This window comes from Hyalella azteca, unplaced genomic scaffold (genome assembly GCF_000764305.2).
Source record: "Hyalella azteca isolate HAZT.00-mixed unplaced genomic scaffold, Hazt_2.0.2 contig5073, whole genome shotgun sequence".
Classification (NCBI taxonomy): Eukaryota; Metazoa; Arthropoda; class Malacostraca; order Amphipoda; family Hyalellidae; genus Hyalella; species Hyalella azteca.
In genome coordinates, this window is record NW_025935277.1 from 115,799 (window position 1) to 137,239 (window position 21,441).

A 21,441-nucleotide genomic window follows, 5' to 3' on the forward strand; every position below is an offset into this window, starting at 1 on the left:
TCTTTGACGTTATTATTTTATGTTACATTCCGTTTCATTAGTCAGAGTCAATTGTATTCAACTTTTGATCCCGTTGCCCATGTGTAATGAATACGTGCATGTATAGTAACGTGCAGCTTCTCTATTGTGTTGCAGTTTATGAACGACTAAATCCAATTCTTCGTACTGCTTTCTGTTCCTTTATCAGTCCAACGCAATTAAGTCTACGTTATGACACTAGAAATATCGAAAATTATCATCCGATGTCTATGTTTCGAATTCTAATGAGAATTCGAATAACAAATACTAATTTTTGGCTGATAAGGAAGTTTCGTAAATTTTAACATGTCTTTTTAACATAACTTTTCAGATGGGCTCTCAATTTTTCATCCATAATCTACCTGGTGTATGTTTCTGCGGTAGTCAAATTTGTCCCACACTCCAGCGAACATTTACTGAGTTACACACTTGAATGCTGTTGTCATAAGATTCCTCACATTATCCATGGTAGCGGAGGAGCATTTATGTTTTCTTTAAAGAATCCCAACAAGAAAAATCGCAAACAGTTCGTCCAGTGACGTTGAAATAAAAACTTTGAAAACGAAGCCCTTTTTGTGGTAATAACGCCATATTCACTAGAATTTATTCACTCCAGCGCAGTTGCCACCAATTAAGAGGGAAGCATATAAAACATATATATTTCCAATCACCAAGAGTACCTACGTGTATTTGGCTTCAACAACAAAATAGTTATGATTTTATGCTATAAGATGATTTCTTATACGCCCTGTTTTCAAATGGCAAACTACTGAATTCTGAATAGAAATTCACGTGGAGTTTTTTTGTGTTCTAATTAGAAAATTTCTCCGCTTTGCTGCTCATTAAGGTAAGCCCCTCAAGGCACGAAAAAGAGCCTATATTCTTTAGAGGAAGGTCTGACGATCATTTTACCATACCGTGCATCATCAAAAATAGAAAGCAGTATTTATATCGACCGCTAAAATGGCATATTTCCTCTGTCAGTTTAAAAATATGAATTTGCAATAATTCGATACTTGTCCAATGCCAGGATAAGCTGGGTGTGTACACGGGGCCAGTCGTCGTAGCCTATGCAGACGATTAGTGTGCAGAGTACGCAAGTCGACCGTTGCTGACGATAGTCTTCAAATAACCTCAAAGGAATTAGAGCCAAATGGTGCACGTTGGTCAAAGTAGATCACCTCGGGGAGAGATGAGGGGACACATGGGAAGTGTTCCCTCAACAACTTCATCGAGGACCGTGTTGTGCGGGCCGTGCGCTCATACCCTAATAAAATTTGGGGATCACCTGGACATGTGTCCAATGGTCGCTACACTTGGGTTAAAGTTATTTCTGGCCGGTTTGGTCGCCCAATCGCAATTAGCGACTTTAGATCAGGGTCAGAATCTCCTTGTTAAATTTATAGTCTTATGAGAGTATGACAAGAGTGGAGCCTACCGAGCCTGCATGCTGCCTAAGGCTGTACTCCGAGCCCTGAACGGAAGGCACTAGGCAGAAGCCTCCGCGATGTTCTAATCCGAGCTTGCCCAAGATCTCTAAAACTACAAGAATCCAGTCTTCGCCTGTGCGCTTGCCAATTATTTGCAGGCATTGAGGTCAGGTGATTGGATTGGCCATTCCAATAGCTCAATGTCCCTCTCCTGAAACACTGCAATAGTTATCCTAGCGCCCGCTTAGGGTCATTGTCTTGTTGGAATATCCAACCTCGAGGAAGGTTCCATTTTTTGGCTGACTTTACGAGACTCTCAAGAAAACCCTGCTATATTTCGGTGTTCATCCTTCCTTCTATGATAATTCGAATTCCTCAGGACCTGTAGAAGAGAAACGGCATTCTTCCCAAACTTCACTGTTGCAACGGTATTCTTCCGGACGTGAAACGCAGAGCTCTTCTGTCTCCAAACACGACTGACACAGTTCCAACCAAACAACTCAATTTTCTTCAAGATTTTTTTCCCAAAAAGCTTGAATGTTTACTCACGTGTTCTTTAGCAAAGATCTGGCGGTTCTTTACGTGAATTTCCTTCACGAGAGGGGTTTTCCTCTGTGACCGAGAGTGGAATCCTCTCTCTGCCGGGATCGACTCTGCGTTGTCCTTATATATGACCTGATGATGAGTTTAGGACTTCTCAGTCCATGGTCAAACTGATGCTCCGCCTTCGTCCCCCGTTTCCAAGTCGTCGATAGGCAGGTTACCTCGCCCTCGGGTCCCAGATGTAACATTGGACGTGTTCCATCTATTTGCCCTAATTTGGGCCAGCTGATGGAAGATGATGTTGTCACTTGCTGAAAGTACTTTCCCATAACTGGACAATCATGGATTTTCTTCAGAAACTTATCCAGTTGTCTCTTGAAAGTCGCAAAGGTAAACTCCCCTCCTCTCAACACCTTTGGTAAGGCGTTAAACACTAGCTTGGTCCTATCACGGACAGTGATCCCTCACGAATTAAGAGTCTGTACTCTGGTCACGGCACGGTTATTGAATGTGGGGGAATCCCGCACAGTCTCCCCCTCCTTTCTTTGTAATACGTCACAATTTGGAGGTCTCACATTCAAAGTTGGGAGCCAGTCCAAGTGTACAGTACGATATTGTACCTCTCTTCTCCCCTACAGAGAATTATAATATAGAGTTTCGTTTCTGATTTTACTTAGAATAACTGATAAAAAATGAATTGAGTTGAAAAATGCTCAAGAGTTCCATCGTATCTTGCATTGTTGTCTGTGCAATGGCAGTCGAAATTGGTCACTTAAATCCGTTTTTATGAACAAATGACATGTATTTTTGCAGTACTGACATCAATAAATAGCGAGAATTAAATGGTTCTGTTATTTTTTTATTTTAAATTATCCGAGCGTTCACGAGCTTTCATTTATCTTTGAAGGAGAGAAGAAATTCATACACCTCTCTATCCTTATACTACCAAAAAAGTAATAATTGGTAAAAATCCAGGAAGCGGCCGCGCGCCAGAAGAATCGAAATTATGAAGGATTGAATTAAAATCAACGAGTTGTTTTGTTTGGTTGTGACCCAGTGATGGTGGAGGCTACCGTAACAAGGTTGTTCTTTCTTCAACCGAGTGTTTTAATTTGCTATATGGTTATGTAGACGACTTCCATGAGCTGCCGCAGACTCGTCAAAGTTGAAGAATTTGTGTATAGAAAAAGCCTCCACGAACCTTTCCTGAAGATGTTTTACCGTTGCTTACAGATATGTGAGCACATTTTTCCAGTATTTGTTATTGATAAAATGACTATGCAGAAGGATATTTTTTAATCTATTGCGAGACATATTCTTGGGCACTAGATCCACATTGTGGTCTGACCTCGTCCTTATACAGTGTAATGGTCGGGGAGGGAGAGTGTGGTAACCGGGAGTGTACAATAATACTGAAGATGAGATGAACACTTTTACTTCTTAAGCTAAACACCAGAAACAAAGAATATCACATTTTTTAATGTTGCGTATCGAGTCATAAGTTGTAGAAATATTCATCGGATAAGTATTCTAGCATTTCAAGCAGACTCTTCCTACTCGCGGTAATAGCAGATCGAAGCAGGGATTTTGGCATTCATTAAGTGCCTTAATATCCTGTACTTTCTTCGACCGGCTGTATCTAAATTATTATCGGGCTCCGTTTCAGTGCGTCTATTTTATTCTCTATGATTTCGCACATCGCACCTTGTACGTTTCAATTTGTCTGAATTTCCTTATCCATCTCCATCCACAGAATCTCTATCGCCATCTTCGCCAACGGGAGTTGAAGCCACAAAATTTCTTGCACGGGCAAATCTTGTTCTTCAATATGGTCCAGGAAGTCAATCAAAGCGTTCGCCCTTCAAATCGAATCGATTTTTATTGTTTTTATCGAATGGCCTGCCCAGCTCTCACATGTTTCCAGCTCATTAACTCGTGCCTTTATGCTGGGTTCACGTGAGCATTTCCTCAGCCATAAGTGCAGCTAATCCCCACGTTTTAATTGTTAGTATGTACTGCTTTCAAAGACAATAATGATCTCATAACTGTCCCTTAACATAATATTTCAGGTAAGAATTTTCGTTACGTGTGATGCTAATTCACAACATCTCGAGGAGTTCTTCTCAGTTTAAGAATAAAGGCTAAAACCAAAAAAGTTGCATAAAACATTTTACTTCTAGTCATTTACATCTAGGACTTCTATCCAGTAAAATGTTTTATGCAACTTTTTTGGTTTTAGCCTTTATTCTTAAAGTGTGATGCTAAGCTTTACACAACGACAGCTCCGAGGTCCGAAGCGTGGACAAGCCTTGCAAATTAGTTATGCTTCTTTGAGTGTTGGGAGTGCCCCCTGCTGGGTAATTGACACATGGGAAATGAAGCGTTTAAGAAGGTTGATGGGTAATTTGTCAATATTTTGCCGGAGCGACAGGGGTCTTGGAATTGAATATACATGCCCAAGGTCGAACGCGACTGTAAAGATGTTCGATAATAACCGAGTTAATTACGCTCTACTGAATACTCGTATGAGTTGCTCTGAAAAATCCTTGGTAAGTACGGCAGATTAAATCTTTATATCTCTCTACATGAGATGGAAGATACTTTTTTACAAACTTTTAATCTTTTCATTATACAATTTATTGGTACAGCCGCTCTTATTTTAAATTTTTACTGCTTACTTAACTTTGATTTTAAAAAAATAGGATCAATAATACTACAAGAAACGGACTCTGGCTTACGAGACGTTTCTGACGTGGCCATTACAGTAAAAATATTGAATTTACAATATTCTACGTTGTACTCGATTTGTGCATTTGAGCATATTCCTTCGCTAGATAATCATCATTTATCCTGTAAACAACAACCACCACAATGGAACAATATATGCTTGCTCCGTGTAACTCGGTCACATCACAATTAAACGAAAGGGAAACTGGTGAAGGCAAGAGTGTTTTTGCAAGATTTCTTTTATCTTTTCCTGAACTCAGTGATCCTATAAAGATATGCGTTTTCTAGTATCTTGTATCTGCACCTCAGATGCTTTTACTGAGTGCCTGGCCTTACTGTTGGGCGCCAATATGTAGGCTGTGCAAGATAACGTTCACTTGTGTCGCAAAAATTAAAACCCATCCAAAAGAAGCATTAAAACGCATGCACGTGTTGATTTCTCGATTGGAAAAAAGGTGCTGTACGACGAATATCTAACCTTCATCCGGTGCACTGAATGACTTTTTATGGTCTTCCAAAACTTGATTCCTGGATCTAAAGTCCTTGAAACTTGCTCTCGTATCCGCCATAATTAAACGGATACGTCAATAGCAGCTGTGGTATCATTTAGGCAAAGTAGGTGTACAAGAGCCTTGCGGGTTGAAGGACATTATTTTTTGCCTATAATGGTCGTTTTCAGTTACACCAAGAAAATTTAATGCTGAAGAGAAAACACATCCAATTGCCATAACTTCAAATAAATAGACAAGATTCATTCATTCTTGGCATTCATTTTGAACAATATTCTTTTCAGTACAATTGATACATCCAAAAACTACCGATGGCATATGAGTCCTGATGTAAACCAGCATGCATGGCTCCATGACACCTTACACTTATTCATATTACTTTCAATGAATTATTTATTTCTTACACTGGGACCATTTAAAGGCATTTTATAAACATTGTGTAGCATACTGTAGACATTGGTAATCTTGGTAATCTTGGTACTTGTTTGGGACACAGCAGTCCCAGACCACGATGGATCGCCGCCTCTGATTATGGTTCATCCGCCCTCATTTGGGCCACCTGATGCACGATGTAAAGTGTACGGTAAAAATTGGTTGAAAATTATAATGTATACCGCAAAGATTGCTTACAACATTTCGAAGATTATAAGTATGTCGTTAAAGTTCGATTATAAACTGTAACATTGACTGGTATACCACGTGCATCAGATGACAAACTGTAAACATTATATCGCGTACCGCATGTATAGATTGACTTTAGATTGAATTACATTCCACAAACAGTGTGAGGCAAACAATAAACATTAAATGGCATATTGCAAACATTTTATGGCAAGCCGTACATATATTGTTAATCATTGTACCGCGCACTGTACGCATTGTATGGCGCACTGTGCGCATTGTATAGCACCCCGCTCAGGGTAGGGTGTCAGCGCCAGGTTTACGAGGCCCCGTGGGTGTTATTAATTTTTTAGGCGGCGCCTGCAACTGCATGTGAAGCTCCGGTGATCGGTTCTGACTGATAAACCCGATTTATACGAAGAGCTTGAGGCCAATGTTGGTCCATAATGACTAGTTTGCTATAGCGATCCTGCCGTGTTCCGTGTGCTGAGACTGTCCCGTATTGGCGATGTTTATCAGCATTATCGGAATTAATTCTATGCTTTCAAATGTTGATTAAGCGCGTGTAAGATTTGCCTATAAATCTATATGATGAATTTTGTGCGGATGTCGGGTGGTAAATGTGTAATGCGACCAAGTAGGTCAGAGTTATATTTCAAAAGTTGGAATTATTTCAGTTCAATGACCGTGTATACTGACGATATTTGGATTGTTGCTGATTAATAATAACAATTTTGGCTCAAACATCTCCAGCACTGCAGCTCTGAACGAGGTATATCCTGCCCGATGAAAGCCATTTGTTTGAAGATAATCCTCGTTAAATTAATCGTAGCTTGTGCCCCTAGGAAGTTCAAGACATCGATGAAGTTTTTATTTCTTTTATTTATTTTTTGTTAGTTTATTTATTTATTTTCAGAGACTGGAACATACGTCACTGGAGAGGTCGCTCTCTTGCTGCTACATGGTGCTGTAGCTGCTGCTCCATGGTGTTGCTGCTGCCGCTACCTAANGTATATCCTGCCCGATGAAAGCCATTTGTTTGAAGATAATCCTCGTTAAATTAATCGTAGCTTGTGCCCCTAGGAAGTTCAAGACATCGATGAAGTTTTTATTTCTTTTATTTATTTTTTGTTAGTTTATTTATTTATTTTCAGAGACTGGAACATACGTCACTGGAGAGGTCGCTCTCTTGCTGCTACATGGTGCTGTAGCTGCTGCTCCATGGTGTTGCTGCTGCCGCTACCTAATGCTGTAGCTGCTGCTGCTGCTCCATGGTGCTGTAGCTGCTGCTGCTGCTGCATGGTGCTGTAGCTGCTGCTGCTGCTCCATGGTGATGTAGCTGCTGCTGCTACTCCATGGTGCTGTAGCTGCTGCTGCTCCATGGTGTAGCTGCTGCTGCTCCATGGTGTAGCTGCTGCTGCTGCTCCATGGTGCTGTAGCTGCTGCTGCTCCATGATGTTGGAGCAACGTCAATTATTTCTTCGTCATTCTTGTCTGTTGGTTGCGTCGCCCCTTTTCAATATGTTCACGAAACTAACAGTGATTGCTCTTATGTTTATTAATTCGTCGTTATTAGATGACTGCATGTAGTGCAAACTCATTCGTGAACCACTTGAGCTAGATAATTCAAGTCCAAGAAATCAAAAGCTATGTTGTGTTATTTTTTAAAGTGAATTACTTTTTCAACGTCGATTTTATAATATCGTTGCAAAATGTCATTTATCAAATCAACTTCAGTTTTTTAATGATGTGTGTGAGCAACCTCAATATTACTTAAATTTTCTGACCTACATAGAAAACGCATGAAAGGTAATTCGAGCTTAAAATTCTCGGTATTCCCCTTGCAGTAAACCTATCACATTTTTTTTCTTTTAGTTTGTAAGGAACTTTTACCTCCGGTAAGGAGCCGTCAGTAATTACTATACTTGTTCTTCCACTTCACTTCAGCCATTCAGCCGGCCTGTCTCGCAGCCATTTCAGCCATATTGGTCCAGCCAGTGGCTGACCTCGCTCCAAGCAAGACAGTAACAGTGTGCGTAGAGTGGTAATCTGACGCATGTGGATGTTATCAATTGAACAATATCATACTTTAGATTGATGATTCTTTTAAAAACATTTTAAAAGTAATATCTACTATCCAGTGACCTTGTTGATCGAATTTTTAAGACAAGTTCCTTTGTTTGAGGACTGATTACAGTCAGCTGTTGTCTCTGCAGACTGCATCGAGATTCGTTGTGTTGTCGCTGCGCAGGAATTTTGTACCTCTTTTAGAAAGTAGTGTCAATAATGTGATTGAAACTGATGCAAGTGCCATGAAATCTCTGGGCTCTGGAGACATACTGCTAAATTTTATCGTGAATATATATTCTTGTCGTTTTGTTAATTTGCGAGCTTTATATGCTGTGTGCTGCGTCACTACGACACTACCTAGAACTTTAAAGTAAAACTCGAATGGCTTTGCGGCCCTACCGATTTGCAGGCTAAATAATAATATTGACTTGACTATATTGACAGTATTGAGACTTGAGTATTATGTCTCAATCTCATCATTCTATTCATATATACAAATAAAAGACACCGAGACCATGGTCCATGTTTGAATAATACTCTATCATGCATTAGTCTTAGACTTGTTGAAATGGGAATATACATATTATAATTACTTTATTAGGTAGTTTCAAATTCTTAAAAAACTTTCTGCTCTTTCTTCTGTGTCATGAAGAGGAAGAGTTTGCATTTGTCAACATATGATAGAAATAAAAGTTTTCATATTAAATGAAATTAATTGACAATTAATAAAATAATGGAACATAAACACTTACAATAAATGGCATGCACAAGCACAATTTTTTCAGATTACTTCAGAACATAAATTTTCACATCTCAAATGGAAGAATGACTTCATGTTAATTAAATTTAAAGGCAGCTGAAGGATTAGGAAAAAGTTGAAGGATTAGGCCTATATAATAATAAGATCAATATTCCTGAAAAAGATTTTTATTTTCTTAAATCAATGATAAAAAAGTTTCCAGCTCACTGAATGCAAGTTGCTGCCATGGAATATGAACAAATTAAATAATTTTATGAGTAAAATTCTATAATAATGAACTTACCACTTTTTAGTTTTTCTTGGGCTTAAATTTTTTACTGCCCTTACAGGACAAAATAATCTTCATATACTACCCAGTGCCATGACAGTTATTTTCAATTGACGGCAGTATGTTCAGATTGCGGAATCTAGAACAAGTGGTCTACCATAAAATGGGGTAACTTTGACCACTTTTTTTTGTCAAAATGATGCCATTTTTTTACTAGATAAGTTAAACTTAAATTGAAATGTTCAAAATACAGGTCTATACTCTAGCTTCACTCACCATAAATTGCTGGCTCCTGCCTCTCATAGTTTTGATGTAATTTCAAAAAAAAAAGTGATGGTCTTTGTTACCCCAGCTCTTGGGGTTTCTTTGACCGGGTGGTAAAATCAATTTTATTTTTTGGGAAAATAACTCCAGGTTTTGGTGCATTGTAGTAGAACTCTTCTAGTTACATATGCAAATGACAAATTTGTAGGAAGTGTCATAGTTTGCAAATTGGGGGTACCGACAGGCTTTAAATAATAGCTCTTTTTTGTGGGTCACATTATTAATTTTTTAACCTATTAGATATGCAAACTTTTTAAATCTTTCTATTGTGTCACGTAGCCTCAGTATTAGGCCTTTGATGGCCATTGACAAAAATTTTCCATGTTAAATAGTTTTTGAGTTTTGGGGGTTTTTGTTAAAAAACGAAAAGTGGTCAAAGTTACCCCAGCGGTCAAAGTAACCCCATTTTACGGTACTCTAATAACTTATTCAATAACAGTGCATATGTTACATGAAACTCCTGAACCTGGATGCAAGCATGGAAAACTTCTACCATTAGGGCCGTAACTAGAGCTTTCCCGCCATTTCCAGAACTGTGCAATTTCTGCCAGATGAATTAACTCCTATCTAATTGTTAACTAAAGTGCAGGATCAGGCCATGACTCACTAGATTCCAAATGTATTGAAAATTTGTCTACCTAGTTGGAGCCACCAGATTTCAGAAACAAGTAGGAAAATTCCAATCACAAGTAGTAAAATTCCAAAATAAGTTGTAAAAAGGTAGCTGCATCCAGGCTAGATGCAGCTACCTTTTATAACTTGCCTGATATTTTTGAAATCATCAAGTGACCAGCCAAGTCAATTAAAGTCTATAAACCATTCTGCATTCATAGGATGCAGTTTTAATATTCAATCTGCCAAGTTACTGTTACTCTATTTCTGTCACTATCAAAAGAATTGAAAATATCATACCACGGAATTTGACCCGAACATTAATTTAAATGCAAAATAATTTTAAATATTTCTCTTACCAAAATATCGATTTTACTTGTATAAATAAATTTATAAAATTCAACAACTATAAAAGCATAAATAAAAGTACAGCCACACATAAATACACACATAAAAACATATATAGAACCCTTATGTAGGCTAGATTGGAAGTTTCCTACTTAAGAATAAACTTACATGGCTCCAAAGTGACAAATTTTTAGTACATTTATAATCTTGTCCCCCAATTGTGCAGTTTCATTAACAATTATTAGATAGGAGATAATTCATCTGGTGGCAATCTCATAGCTCTGAAAATGGCTTGGAAGCTTTTGTTGCATCTTGAAAGTTAGATATTTTCCATGCCAGTATGAAGACAAGAAAAGAATTATGCAGAAATGTTAATTTCTGAAATCTGCACAAGAACATAGGTATAAACAATTATAAGATATATTTACTTGTATAAATTTTCAAAAATTTTTAATATTGAAGGGTTTATTAGCTGTTGAATAATTTAATAAATATTATCATTACTTTGAAAGAATTTAATATAATTCAAATTAAAATATTCAAAGGTAAAGAGAAACTATTATCAATTTAATCTAATTTCATCAAGTTATAATAATTAATTGAAGAAATATTGCAACTTCCATTATTGAAAAAATATATCTAAGTACTCACTGCAGTGAGTGATAGAGCGTGCATTTTCTTGTTAATGAAAATGTGAAGTCACGGACGGACAGATAGACAGACAGATGGAGGGACATGACAAGCACAATAGCGCCTTTTTTCCATAAATGAGAAAATGCGCTAAAAACTGTAGAAAGTGCTTCAATTTCATAGTTTGAGTCAAAAATTTAATTTAAATGCTCATATTTTAATTTTCTAGCTTAGCAGAGCTGGTGCTATGTATGAAACAATGATTAGATGATTGGTTATTGGCAGTGGCATGTTAAGATAATCTCAAACACAAACATGGGGCCATGGAGAGGTCTAATTGGAATTATCCACTAAATGTTAATATTCTCCCCTGAAAAGCAGTTTAGTAAACTCATGGCTGCTTATGTGTCATGGATAAAAATAGAATTCACATTTGGTTAGCCTGAGCTTTCCAATTCTTGAATTAATAATTCTTGGAGAAAGGTTGAAGATTTTTTGGATTTTGCATGGTCTGAATTTTTTATATTTTTCATCTTATCACTTCAAACTACATATGTTCCTGGAGGGCCAATTTTACATGTAAAACAATTGTGTAACAGTTATTGCATGTATACAATAAATCAGATGCATCTTAAACAACTATTGTTTGGTAAATTACAACTATTATACCTATATTATAATGATTTTTGCAAAGATGCTATGCATCACAAGCACAGGCATGAATAACAGGTTACAAAAAATTCATTTTAATGACATGAAAGTGCATCAATGTGTAACAAGTTACTTATGTAGACAATGGAACTAATCTGAAACTATGAATCTGCTTGTTTTTCCATGCTATTATTTATACAAGTACTGTTTTCATTCAATTTTACATCAAGCACCTTGCACCTGCCACTATTGCAAAGACAAGTTCCATACATCTGACCATTGACCAACAATTTAATTTTATTTTCAGCCGGTGCCCGGTGAACATGTGATGAAAATATTTTTATTTTTTTACAGGATATGCACTGGGATGACTGTCCATAAACTGGGATGACTGTCCATAAACTGGGATGACTGTCCATAAACTGGGATGACTGTCCATAAACTGGGATGACTGTCCATCAACTGGGATGACTGTTCATCAACTGGGATGACTGCCATCAACTGGGATGACTGTCCATCAACTGGGATGACTGTCCATCAACTGGGATGACTGTCCATCAACTGGGATGACTGCCCATCAACTGGGATGACTGTCCATCAACTGGGATGACTGCCCATCGACTATGATGACTGTCCATCAACTGGGATGACTGTCCATCAACTGGGATGACTGTCCATCAACTGGGATGACTCCTATCAACTGGGATGACTGCCCATCAACTGGGATGACTGTCCATCAACTGGGATGACTGCCCATCAATAGGGATGACTGCCCATCGACTGGGATGACTGCCCATCAACTGGGATGACTGTCCATCAACTGGGATGACTGCCCATCAATAGGGATGACTGCCCATCAAATCATTCCATTTGTTGTTTATTTTATGTACAATGGCTAGTAGGCTTTACTTTTTATCCAAATTGCTGGTGTTTTGTGGTAGAAATAAAAAAAATGTGTGGTGTTTTGCTTTATCAATTGCACTTTGTGTTCTAAATCTCTAGCTACTGTCCTATTACTTGGAATGTCCCTTAGATGTCTGCTAATTGATGAGTGTGATGGGTCAGCCTCTTGCATGTATATATTTACAATTGACTCAGGTGGCAAATGAACCTGACAAACTAAATTCAAACTGATGGTAACAATTGAACTATCTCACTTATATAATTTATTCTTATTTCCAGACGAGTTCTTACCTATTTAATTTTTAACTTGAATTAGAAAGCAAACAATTTTTTGACAAGGTTGTATTAGCACCTCCGTTACTTGAGAGCACCTCTCCAGGAGTGAAGGTTGTAGGAGGTGCTGTCCTGACCTAAACACCGCAAAGATGTGTCTGGTGACAGGCTGTCCAGACAACAGCATTAGGTCACAGCGACGCATACGTCGCCTGTGTTTCAAACATGATCTTCAGCCCCCGCAAGATGCCGCTCAACAGCCATACGGCGACGGCAAGAAGCCTCAGTGTGATGAAACATGTCCCTCTATATCCCTGGGGCGCGTCACAAGCGATTTTGATGATTTCGGAACTTCTGGCTCGCCTCCTTGTTTCGTTCCACTCCCCGAATCACCTGCGCCTGAAGAGGAAGAGTTTGCACCTGCCAAACGAACGCCTCCTGTCAAAAACAACTCTAAACCTGCGAAAAAAACATCAAAAGAGTGAGTGTCCGTGTTTGTTCATTCGTTGTTATGCATTCTTCTCGGGTCCTATTTGTGTGACTGTGATTGAGCGTTCGAGATTGTAGTCTGAATTTAAACTTCGGATCTCTCATAAATGTCACGAGATTCACGTAATTTGTTCCAGTTTTGTATTTATTTTATTTGCAAGTAACAGAAAACTGCAGAGCGTATATTCTACATTTAACTGGCTGAGATAATCGTACGAATTATTTTGTTGGAGAAGATTAAGTTCAAGTTTTATCTTGCACAGCACATGCTAAATTGATGTTTCATGAGAACTATAGGGTACTACTAGGCACATGACATTATCTGCAGTTGAGACATCGTAAGCCTCGTCTAGAAAGCTTAAATGTAATTTCTCGACATTTTTGTCCAAAAATGTTCCAAAACGTGTTTTTACTTTTCTCTTGACTCTTATTGAGTGCTACTGCCTGTCTATGACGCATGTCGGCATGTGAGATGTGTTTCGAATTTGTCCAGATTCCAGAATGCTCTCTCGTGTTCCGTACTGTCGACTTATTGTCCCTGTGTTCGAATATCCTAACTTCTCCCTTCTTTCTGCTCAAATTTTAATAAGACGAGACCATTTGATGGAGTAGAATATTTAATTACAGTTAAAGCATATAAGCCACTGCCCGGCGCAGCCTGTGAGCTCTAAATTCTATAGCCAGTTCATATAGCAATTGTCAGAGATCTCAGTGTAAAATATCTGCTGTTGGGAATTTGTTTCAAACTATTTAAACCGTTCCCTCTTTTGAACCAATAAATCATTTCATTTCCCTCTTCAGCGTCTCACGTTCGTCTTCAAGATTGTTTCGAAATGTATGTGTGCTTTATTTAAAGTTTAAACACACATACTCCTCTAAAACAATGATGATGCTAACATGTTATCCAAGGATAGTATATTTTTTTACTTGCATGATCATTGGGGCCTTCTCCCCCACGAAATTCGCACTCATTATGTTTGAACTAACCGTTCAATGCCCGTTATTAAACCTGCTATCTACGATACCTCCGATGTTCAAAGTGCATTGAGGCCGAGTTCTTCACCTGCGTTGCACGCAAGTCTATAGGTGTTACCGCACTTTTTGTTTAGGAGGACACAGAAAAAGTTGCTTCTTGAACTCACAACGTATTGGGAAAAGCTCTTTAATTTACACTTTTCCTGCTGCACAATTTCCAATTTTTGTGCAAAAATATTATAAAATGAAATTATTTCTTGTTTAGAATAATTAAATATTTATGTAAGAATGATTTAAACGTTCGTGATAAGAAGTTTTCTTGAAGTGGAAGCTGCACGTGGCAAGGTCGAATATGGACTCTATAACCCCCTTGACAACAGCCCAGATACCGGCCACTTAGATGGCACTTCATTGTACGGATCAGTGACCTCCGTAGCGACGTTTTTGATGCTCAGAATATTTTTAATAGGATTTATCAAACGCCATTATTGGTACGTATTATGAATTATGGTATCGAGGAGCATCACTTCAACTTGAACGATACTACGGTGTTGTCGAACTGTCTAGGTTTTCTTATTCTGCTATAATTTCCTTCAGGAATCTTATGAGAACATTACAGCCTCATTTAGGTCATCCAGCGAGTTTTTCTGGGGTGGGCAAATTACTAGCTATAGTTCATCAGAATGCAACGTTGGTTTATGACTTGGTTTGGTGCTTTTCGCAGCTGCGCACCTCGAGCCTCTGGAATTATAGCGAGACCCGGGATGAGGTCTCGCGCTTTTTATCGGTTGCGATTTTTGTTCATGGTGAATTTGATGGATCGATACAAGTCTATTTTCTGAAATTTATTCGGCAGCTCCACGAAGTGTAACTCGTAATAATCAGCTCCTTGTTACTACGCAAGAGATTTCGAGAAAGCACAAATGCAGTAACTGAATTAATAATAATCCTCCCGTTGCCCAAAATCGACTAGTCAGAGCAGCGTGAGGTGATGTCGAGTCTTAACGTCACGAAAATTCACAATTTATTATATCCTTGAATTTCAATCTGGAATCTTAATCGTTTTCCCATTTCCCCTAGAAGTTTAAGTGCATGTTGTGTGTAATTTTTTTAACTTACTGTGGTTGGAGGTGATCCATTTTGGCACTCGACATGCTTTTGCTAAGCGACGTCTTGGCGTATTAACGCGAGTCGGTATCAGCCAATCTCTGAATTCATCATTTGAATATAAAATACTGAGGGCATTTAATATTGTCATGAATATAACCGTGAGATATCCTAGTTCTCTAAAGCTCTACGAACTGTAGCCGCTAATGAAACGCAACGATATTGGTTTGGCGGAAAAATTGTTTTCTGGAATATCTTGCAGTTTGGCTTGAGCTTAATCGCAGCAAATTAGATAAAGTTATTGCCACAACTTTTATGGTATTGGATCGTTATGATTTACATTATGAATATATTATTAACGGAACTGTATTAAAATTCCCTATAGATTGAAAGGAACATGGTTCTGGAATGTATCAAGCTTATGAAAAGTTTTTACTGCAGTATCGGAAGCTACATCACTTAACTGGAGCTTATCAAGCCTCTGAGACTGGAACGAGCTGTAAACGTTCAGTTAGCGGCTGCTGTTGAGTGCGACGGTAGCAATAGTACAGGAGCGAACGCCTCCTCCAGACCCTCGTTAAAATCCAGCATAGTGACGATCCCTTGCCTGTGAGAGGCGACGACGTCTCCCAAATTGGGCATTAACCTTCATCAATATGCACGTGGTGGATTCTGCTCTGCATGAGACGGCATTACTCCAAAACCTTGAAGATTCCTGCCTATATTTAACTTTTTTTTTTACTTTGAGCCTTGGCAAAATAGACTTTTTCAGTGCGTTGCTCAATGAAATGTTTCGTCATTGCTTCTAGTCCCTGGGTTAGTCAAAAGGCGAAATATATATATATAGCTCCCTAGGTCAGTCATCTCTCTTTCTCTAGTTTTACCTCTGATTCTGATATATAAAACTCATGCAATTATACAACAGTTGTCTTGAAGCGTGTATCAACTTATCATGGCTCATACTGATAAGGGACATCAGTCATATGTTAATTTTACGCGAGTTATTCAATTTTTCCCTGCCTTCATGGTAAAGTTCAGCTACTTCGTGAATATTTCGTCCTAATCGCCTTGAGGTGTAAGATGCGTGCTACAATCTCGTATGTAGGGATTTGTAATTCCTTAAATAATAGCTTTAATAATATTTTCTTTTCTTCTCTTGATTGCTCCATGATTATATCACTATGTATTACAGTGCTAATTGTTTACCTTCAAACTTAATGTGTAAACAAACGTCCGATTGAGTGTTTAACCTGCCCCACATGCCTGGCAACGGCCTTATCGCGCTGCCGCTCAACCTAAAATTATATGCAGGCTGACAGATTTTTACAGTTTGAGAGAATTAGCTTATCTGATTGGCATGATCTGATGATTGGTATGATTATCAATCAATAGAGCTGCTGTGTTGTTCCGAAACGAGTGCTAAATGTTTTTCTAGGAAGAATATAGCTGTAAAATTTGATCCTAACTTTTCATTGATGCTATTTTAAGTAATGGATATTTTGTACAAGTGTATACCATGTTGAAGTAATTAGCTTCATTAAATCATGTATTTCATTCACACTCATTTGATGAGCAGGAAAGCCAACAAAGAAAAAAATTGAACTATATTCTCATGGTATTTATTTTATATTTATTTATATTTATTCCTTATTCATCGTTACCTCATTTACTTCATTTATTAATACCTTATTCTTATTATTTACCTTATTTATACCTTATTTATCGTTACTAACGTGTAGTTAATATGGTTTTTATAACTTAAAGTTTTGAATATCAATGCGTAACTAGCAGTATAAATTCACCTCTATTATAAATTCAGAATAATTCTGGAATTCGTCTAGTGAGTTAACATGTTATACAATAACTGAAAATAATACAATTGTATTATTTAATTTATTTATTTTATTTAATACAATTTGGCTATTGTGAGTTAACGTGTTATTTTATTGTGAGCAGAAGCAGCGAGAAGCGCAAGGAGAAGTCCCGTGAAGCAGCGCGATGCCGGCGCAGCAAAGAGAGCGAGCTGTACAGCGCCCTGAGCGACTGTCTGCCCCTGCCGCGAGACCTGCTGGAGAACCTCGACAAGGCCTCCATCATGAGACTGGCCATAGCCTGCCTACATACTGGCGACATGATCGATACTAGTGAGTAGCTGGTGCATGCTGGTACTAGTGAGTAGCTGGTGCTGGGTGCTAGTGAGTAGCTGGTGCTGGTACTAGTGAGTAGCTGGTGCTGGTACTAGTGAGTAGCTGGTGATGGGTACTAGTGAGTAGCTGGTGATGGGTACTAGTGAGTAGCTGGTGATGGGTACTAGTGAGTAGCTGGTGCACTAGTGGGTAGCTGGTGATGTGTACTAGTGAGTAGCTGGTGCACTAGTGAGTAGCTGTTGCTGGTACTAGTGAGTAGCTGGTGCACTAGTGAGTAGCTGGTGCTGGTACTAGTGAGGAGCTGGTGCTGGTACTAGTGAGTAGCTGGTGCACTAGTGAGTAGCTGGTGCTGGTACTGGTGAGTAGCTGGTGCTGGTACTAGTGAGTAGCTGGTGCTGGTACTAGTGAGTAGCTGGTGCTAGTGTGTGTTGCTGGATACTAGTGAGTAGCTGGTGCTAGTGTGTGTTGCTGGATACTAGTGAGTAGCTGGTGCTGGATACTAGTGAGTAGCTGGTGCTGGATACTAGTGAGTAGCTGGTGCTGGTACTAGTGAGTAGCTGGTGCTGGTACTGGTGAGTAGCTGGTGCTGGTAATACTAGTGAGTAGCTGGTGCTGGTACTAGTGAGTAGCTGGTGCTGGTACTAGTGTGTGGTGCTTGATAAATAAAATTATTTTTAGTGCGGTGTGGTGCTGGTTGCATGCAGCACGCAAACCTAATTGCAATCACTTCAGAAATAATGCATGATTCAGCGCGCGCAGTTTAGTTAAACATTAAACTCAGGAAAAACTATTTTATTGTTGATGCAACAATATTTTGGAACGGGCATTTTGACAGGATCATAGAGACGTAATTTGTTAAAGAATCACTGTTGGGATCTGACGGAAAGCGCTGAACATTGAACGATAAACACAAGCAGTTTGTTCATTAAGGGCGTTAAGGGTTAAGGGTTTAAGGTTAATTAAGGGTTAAATAATTAATGGTTAATTTGGCGTACATCGTGGCCTGGGACTGCTAACATCTAAAACATATACTAAGCATGGTAAGGCCGTACGTGGTAACGTTAAACTCGCTGTCGTAACTTGAGTGCGTGTAAGAGGTGCTACGCCACTCAACAACTTGCTTGTTTATTATTGCGTATTATTTATTGTAATTAATTTTATTGTATAGACTTATCAATCACATTAGTCTAGACTTTAATTAACGATTTACTAACTTTAAAAACAGGAATTAAAAAAATGGGATCGCTTTGAGATAGATTATCATTCTGCAGTACAAAACGCTGGCCGAGCTGCTTTAGTATGATGCATGCCTTCCGATCACGTTACCGTGCTCTCACATGCACAATACGTTTGATTACAATTATTTTTATTATTACAATTACTCCATAACAATTATTACATGCAGGTAAACCCGTTACATGTCTGCTGCGAGTGTAACTTGTTATGGCATAGCCATGAGTTTTATCTCTCAGACGGTTATTTTGCATGTCATTGAGAGTACAATACTTTAATACATCATTTAGGTGAAGAGTTTGATGTTAAGTTGCTGATTAAATAAATTGAACTGGTTGATGTTCACTGCTCATTGTATGCTCCTGATTCATCTCACTACAATTTTATAAGTAATTTTGGCCTATTTTGATTCATTAGGTATCCACGCGGGAGCTGAAGTTGTATATCGTGCAGTGTTTTATGCTATACAAAAACGCTTGTCCATGAATGTGCTGAATTATCGAACCCAGTGATGTAGTTGCAGCTCTATCACTATCACTTTTGATATTTCAATGTGATATTTCACTTTTGATATTTCAATATTTCAATGCCTTTGATATTTCTAAGCTTGATATCATGTGCTTCTCAAGGTGATGATTAAAATTCTACCACAGGCCTGGCGCTGAGCAGCCATGCAGCCAACAGTGACACGAGCAGCCTGCCGTGGGACGCTGGCCTGCAGGAGGTCTGCGAAGGCCAGTTCCAGGAGTCGCTGCTGCAGGCCGTCGATGGCTTCGTGCTCGGCCTGTCCTGCGTGGGCGACGTCGCGTACGTCTCCTCCAGCATCGCTCGCTACCTCGGCCTGGCGCAGGTAACCTCAACGGCTATCTGTCTAATAGATATACTACTATCCAATCTAGATCCAAGTACACGTAGGGGTCTAAGCAAACGTAGCGGCCTAGGTACACGTAGCGGCCTAAGTACACTTGGCGGCCTTAGTACACTTAGCGGCCTAAGAACGCGTGGCGGCTAAAGTACTCGTAGCGACCAGAGTGCACGTAACGCCCGATTTCTTGTCTCATTGGTGGGTTAGTACGAAGCCGTCAGTGAAAGGCTGACGAAGGACTCGTACCTATAATAATTAATGCCCAGACTACAGGCTCGCAACCTCGCGTGTCAGGCATATTTTCTTGGGGACTCCAGCAAGACATTGTTCAAATGTTCTTAAGATCACGCATTTGGCGAGAATAAACAGCTTCATAGATACTGCGCTAAGTTGTATTTAAACTTCATATTTCCCTTTAATTTCCTATAACCCTTCGAAAAATCTGATGACTACATTTTTTTTATCCCCGTATTCGTTCCTTTTAGTCACGTTATAACTTTTTTCCTATCAAACACTTATTTAATTTAATTTAATTTAATTATTAATTAAGTACTGGCATTTTCTTTGTGTTTCACACGCTATTGTTGTGTGAGCAGGTTGACGTGATGGGCGTATCGCTGTACGACATCGTGCACCAGTGCGACCACGAAGACCTGCGCCAGCTCCTGGCCATCCCCACCCCCAGCAAGGACGAGGCTAGACTCGCGCCCCTGGATGGCAGAGACCCCAAAGACGAGCACCTTTGGGAGCCCCGACATGGCTTCCTCAGGATGAAGTGCACCCTGGCGAGCAAAGGCCGTAATGTCACCATCAGGAACGCCTCGTACAAGGTGCGCTCTCCACAAGCTTGACTTGCGACTGATTTACAGGAGCTGGGGCCGTGCTAGTGATACTCGCTCAAGTGAACGTAGCGGCCGCATTCTCGTCTGGGATTGGTGGATTCAGCTTTGAAAGCCGTCAGTGATTGGCTGAAGGTGTTAACGAACTCTTGATTATTTTGATGGTTCGGCTCCTGGTTATCTGGCTATTTATATTGGACAGTTAGTGGCATGTTTCAGNGACTAGCCCGCCGCAGCGACGTGTCGCCGCTTGGGTGGCTGATGTGTGTGGCGGCGCCCGTGCCACATCCCGCCAACATCGAAGTGCCGCTGGACCGCACAACATTCTTCAGTAAACACACACTCGATATGAAGTTCCAGTACGCCGACGAGAAGTGAGTTGTTCTTTCTTCTGACCATGATTAGGAGTTTAATTATACTTTTTTTTAAGTATAAGTATTAATATATATTTTCTGTGTGAGGAACGTAAGATTATTATTAGCGAAATGCCATGTACACCATAACTACGACCGAACATTTTCAACAAGAATAAAGAAAGCGACGTAGCTGCTGCGATGTTGCAACGTCGCCACGTGTTGTTCATGTGAATTTAATAATCAACATATCAGAGTAAGTTATCAATCATCATATACCTACGTAATTTATTCTGAAGCTTACAAATTGCTGTAGTGTTGGCGTTTGCTATGACGGATTGGTTTCCACTGTCCTGACCACAGAAATATAAAGACCAATTGAAAATAGGCAAGTAGCAACAATTTATCAGAGAATCTTGAATTTCTTTATTTTGTTCAACCGTGGGACATAAATTCCGCAAATTCTAACAAATGGTTTATGACATATCTCATCGTTTACATAATTATGCCTTCTAAGCAACATGTATACCTATTAGGAATCTATCACATTTTGTAATTCTTGAATAAATCCGGCCGGTGCGTTACATGTCAATGGTTTGCCCCAGGCTTTAATTTCCATCGGTGAATTGCCAATTAACTTCACAAACGCATAAATTCAAACAACCACACACTAATGATAAAAACCACACACTCAGTACTCACTGCAGTGAGTGACAGAGAGCGCATTTTCTCGTCGACGAAAACGT

At 39.2% G+C, this 21,441-nt stretch overlaps 1 protein-coding gene across 1 annotated transcript in view; it reads left to right on the forward strand.

Moving 5' to 3' along the window:
• The first annotated feature begins 12,698 nt into the window (after positions 1–12,698).
• LOC108679329 overlaps positions 12,699–21,441 on the forward strand; it is a 30,983-nt gene continuing 22,240 nt past the window's right edge. Inside the window, exons 1-5 of the mRNA XM_018167932.2 lie at positions 12,699–13,168; positions 17,215–17,402; positions 19,292–19,488; positions 20,100–20,333; positions 20,562–20,716. Of these exons, the coding sequence (XP_018023421.1) occupies positions 12,840–13,168; positions 17,215–17,402; positions 19,292–19,488; positions 20,100–20,333; positions 20,562–20,716 (1,103 nt within the window). The 5' untranslated portion in view covers positions 12,699–12,839. The remainder of the gene's footprint in view (positions 13,169–17,214; positions 17,403–19,291; positions 19,489–20,099; positions 20,334–20,561; positions 20,717–21,441) is intronic.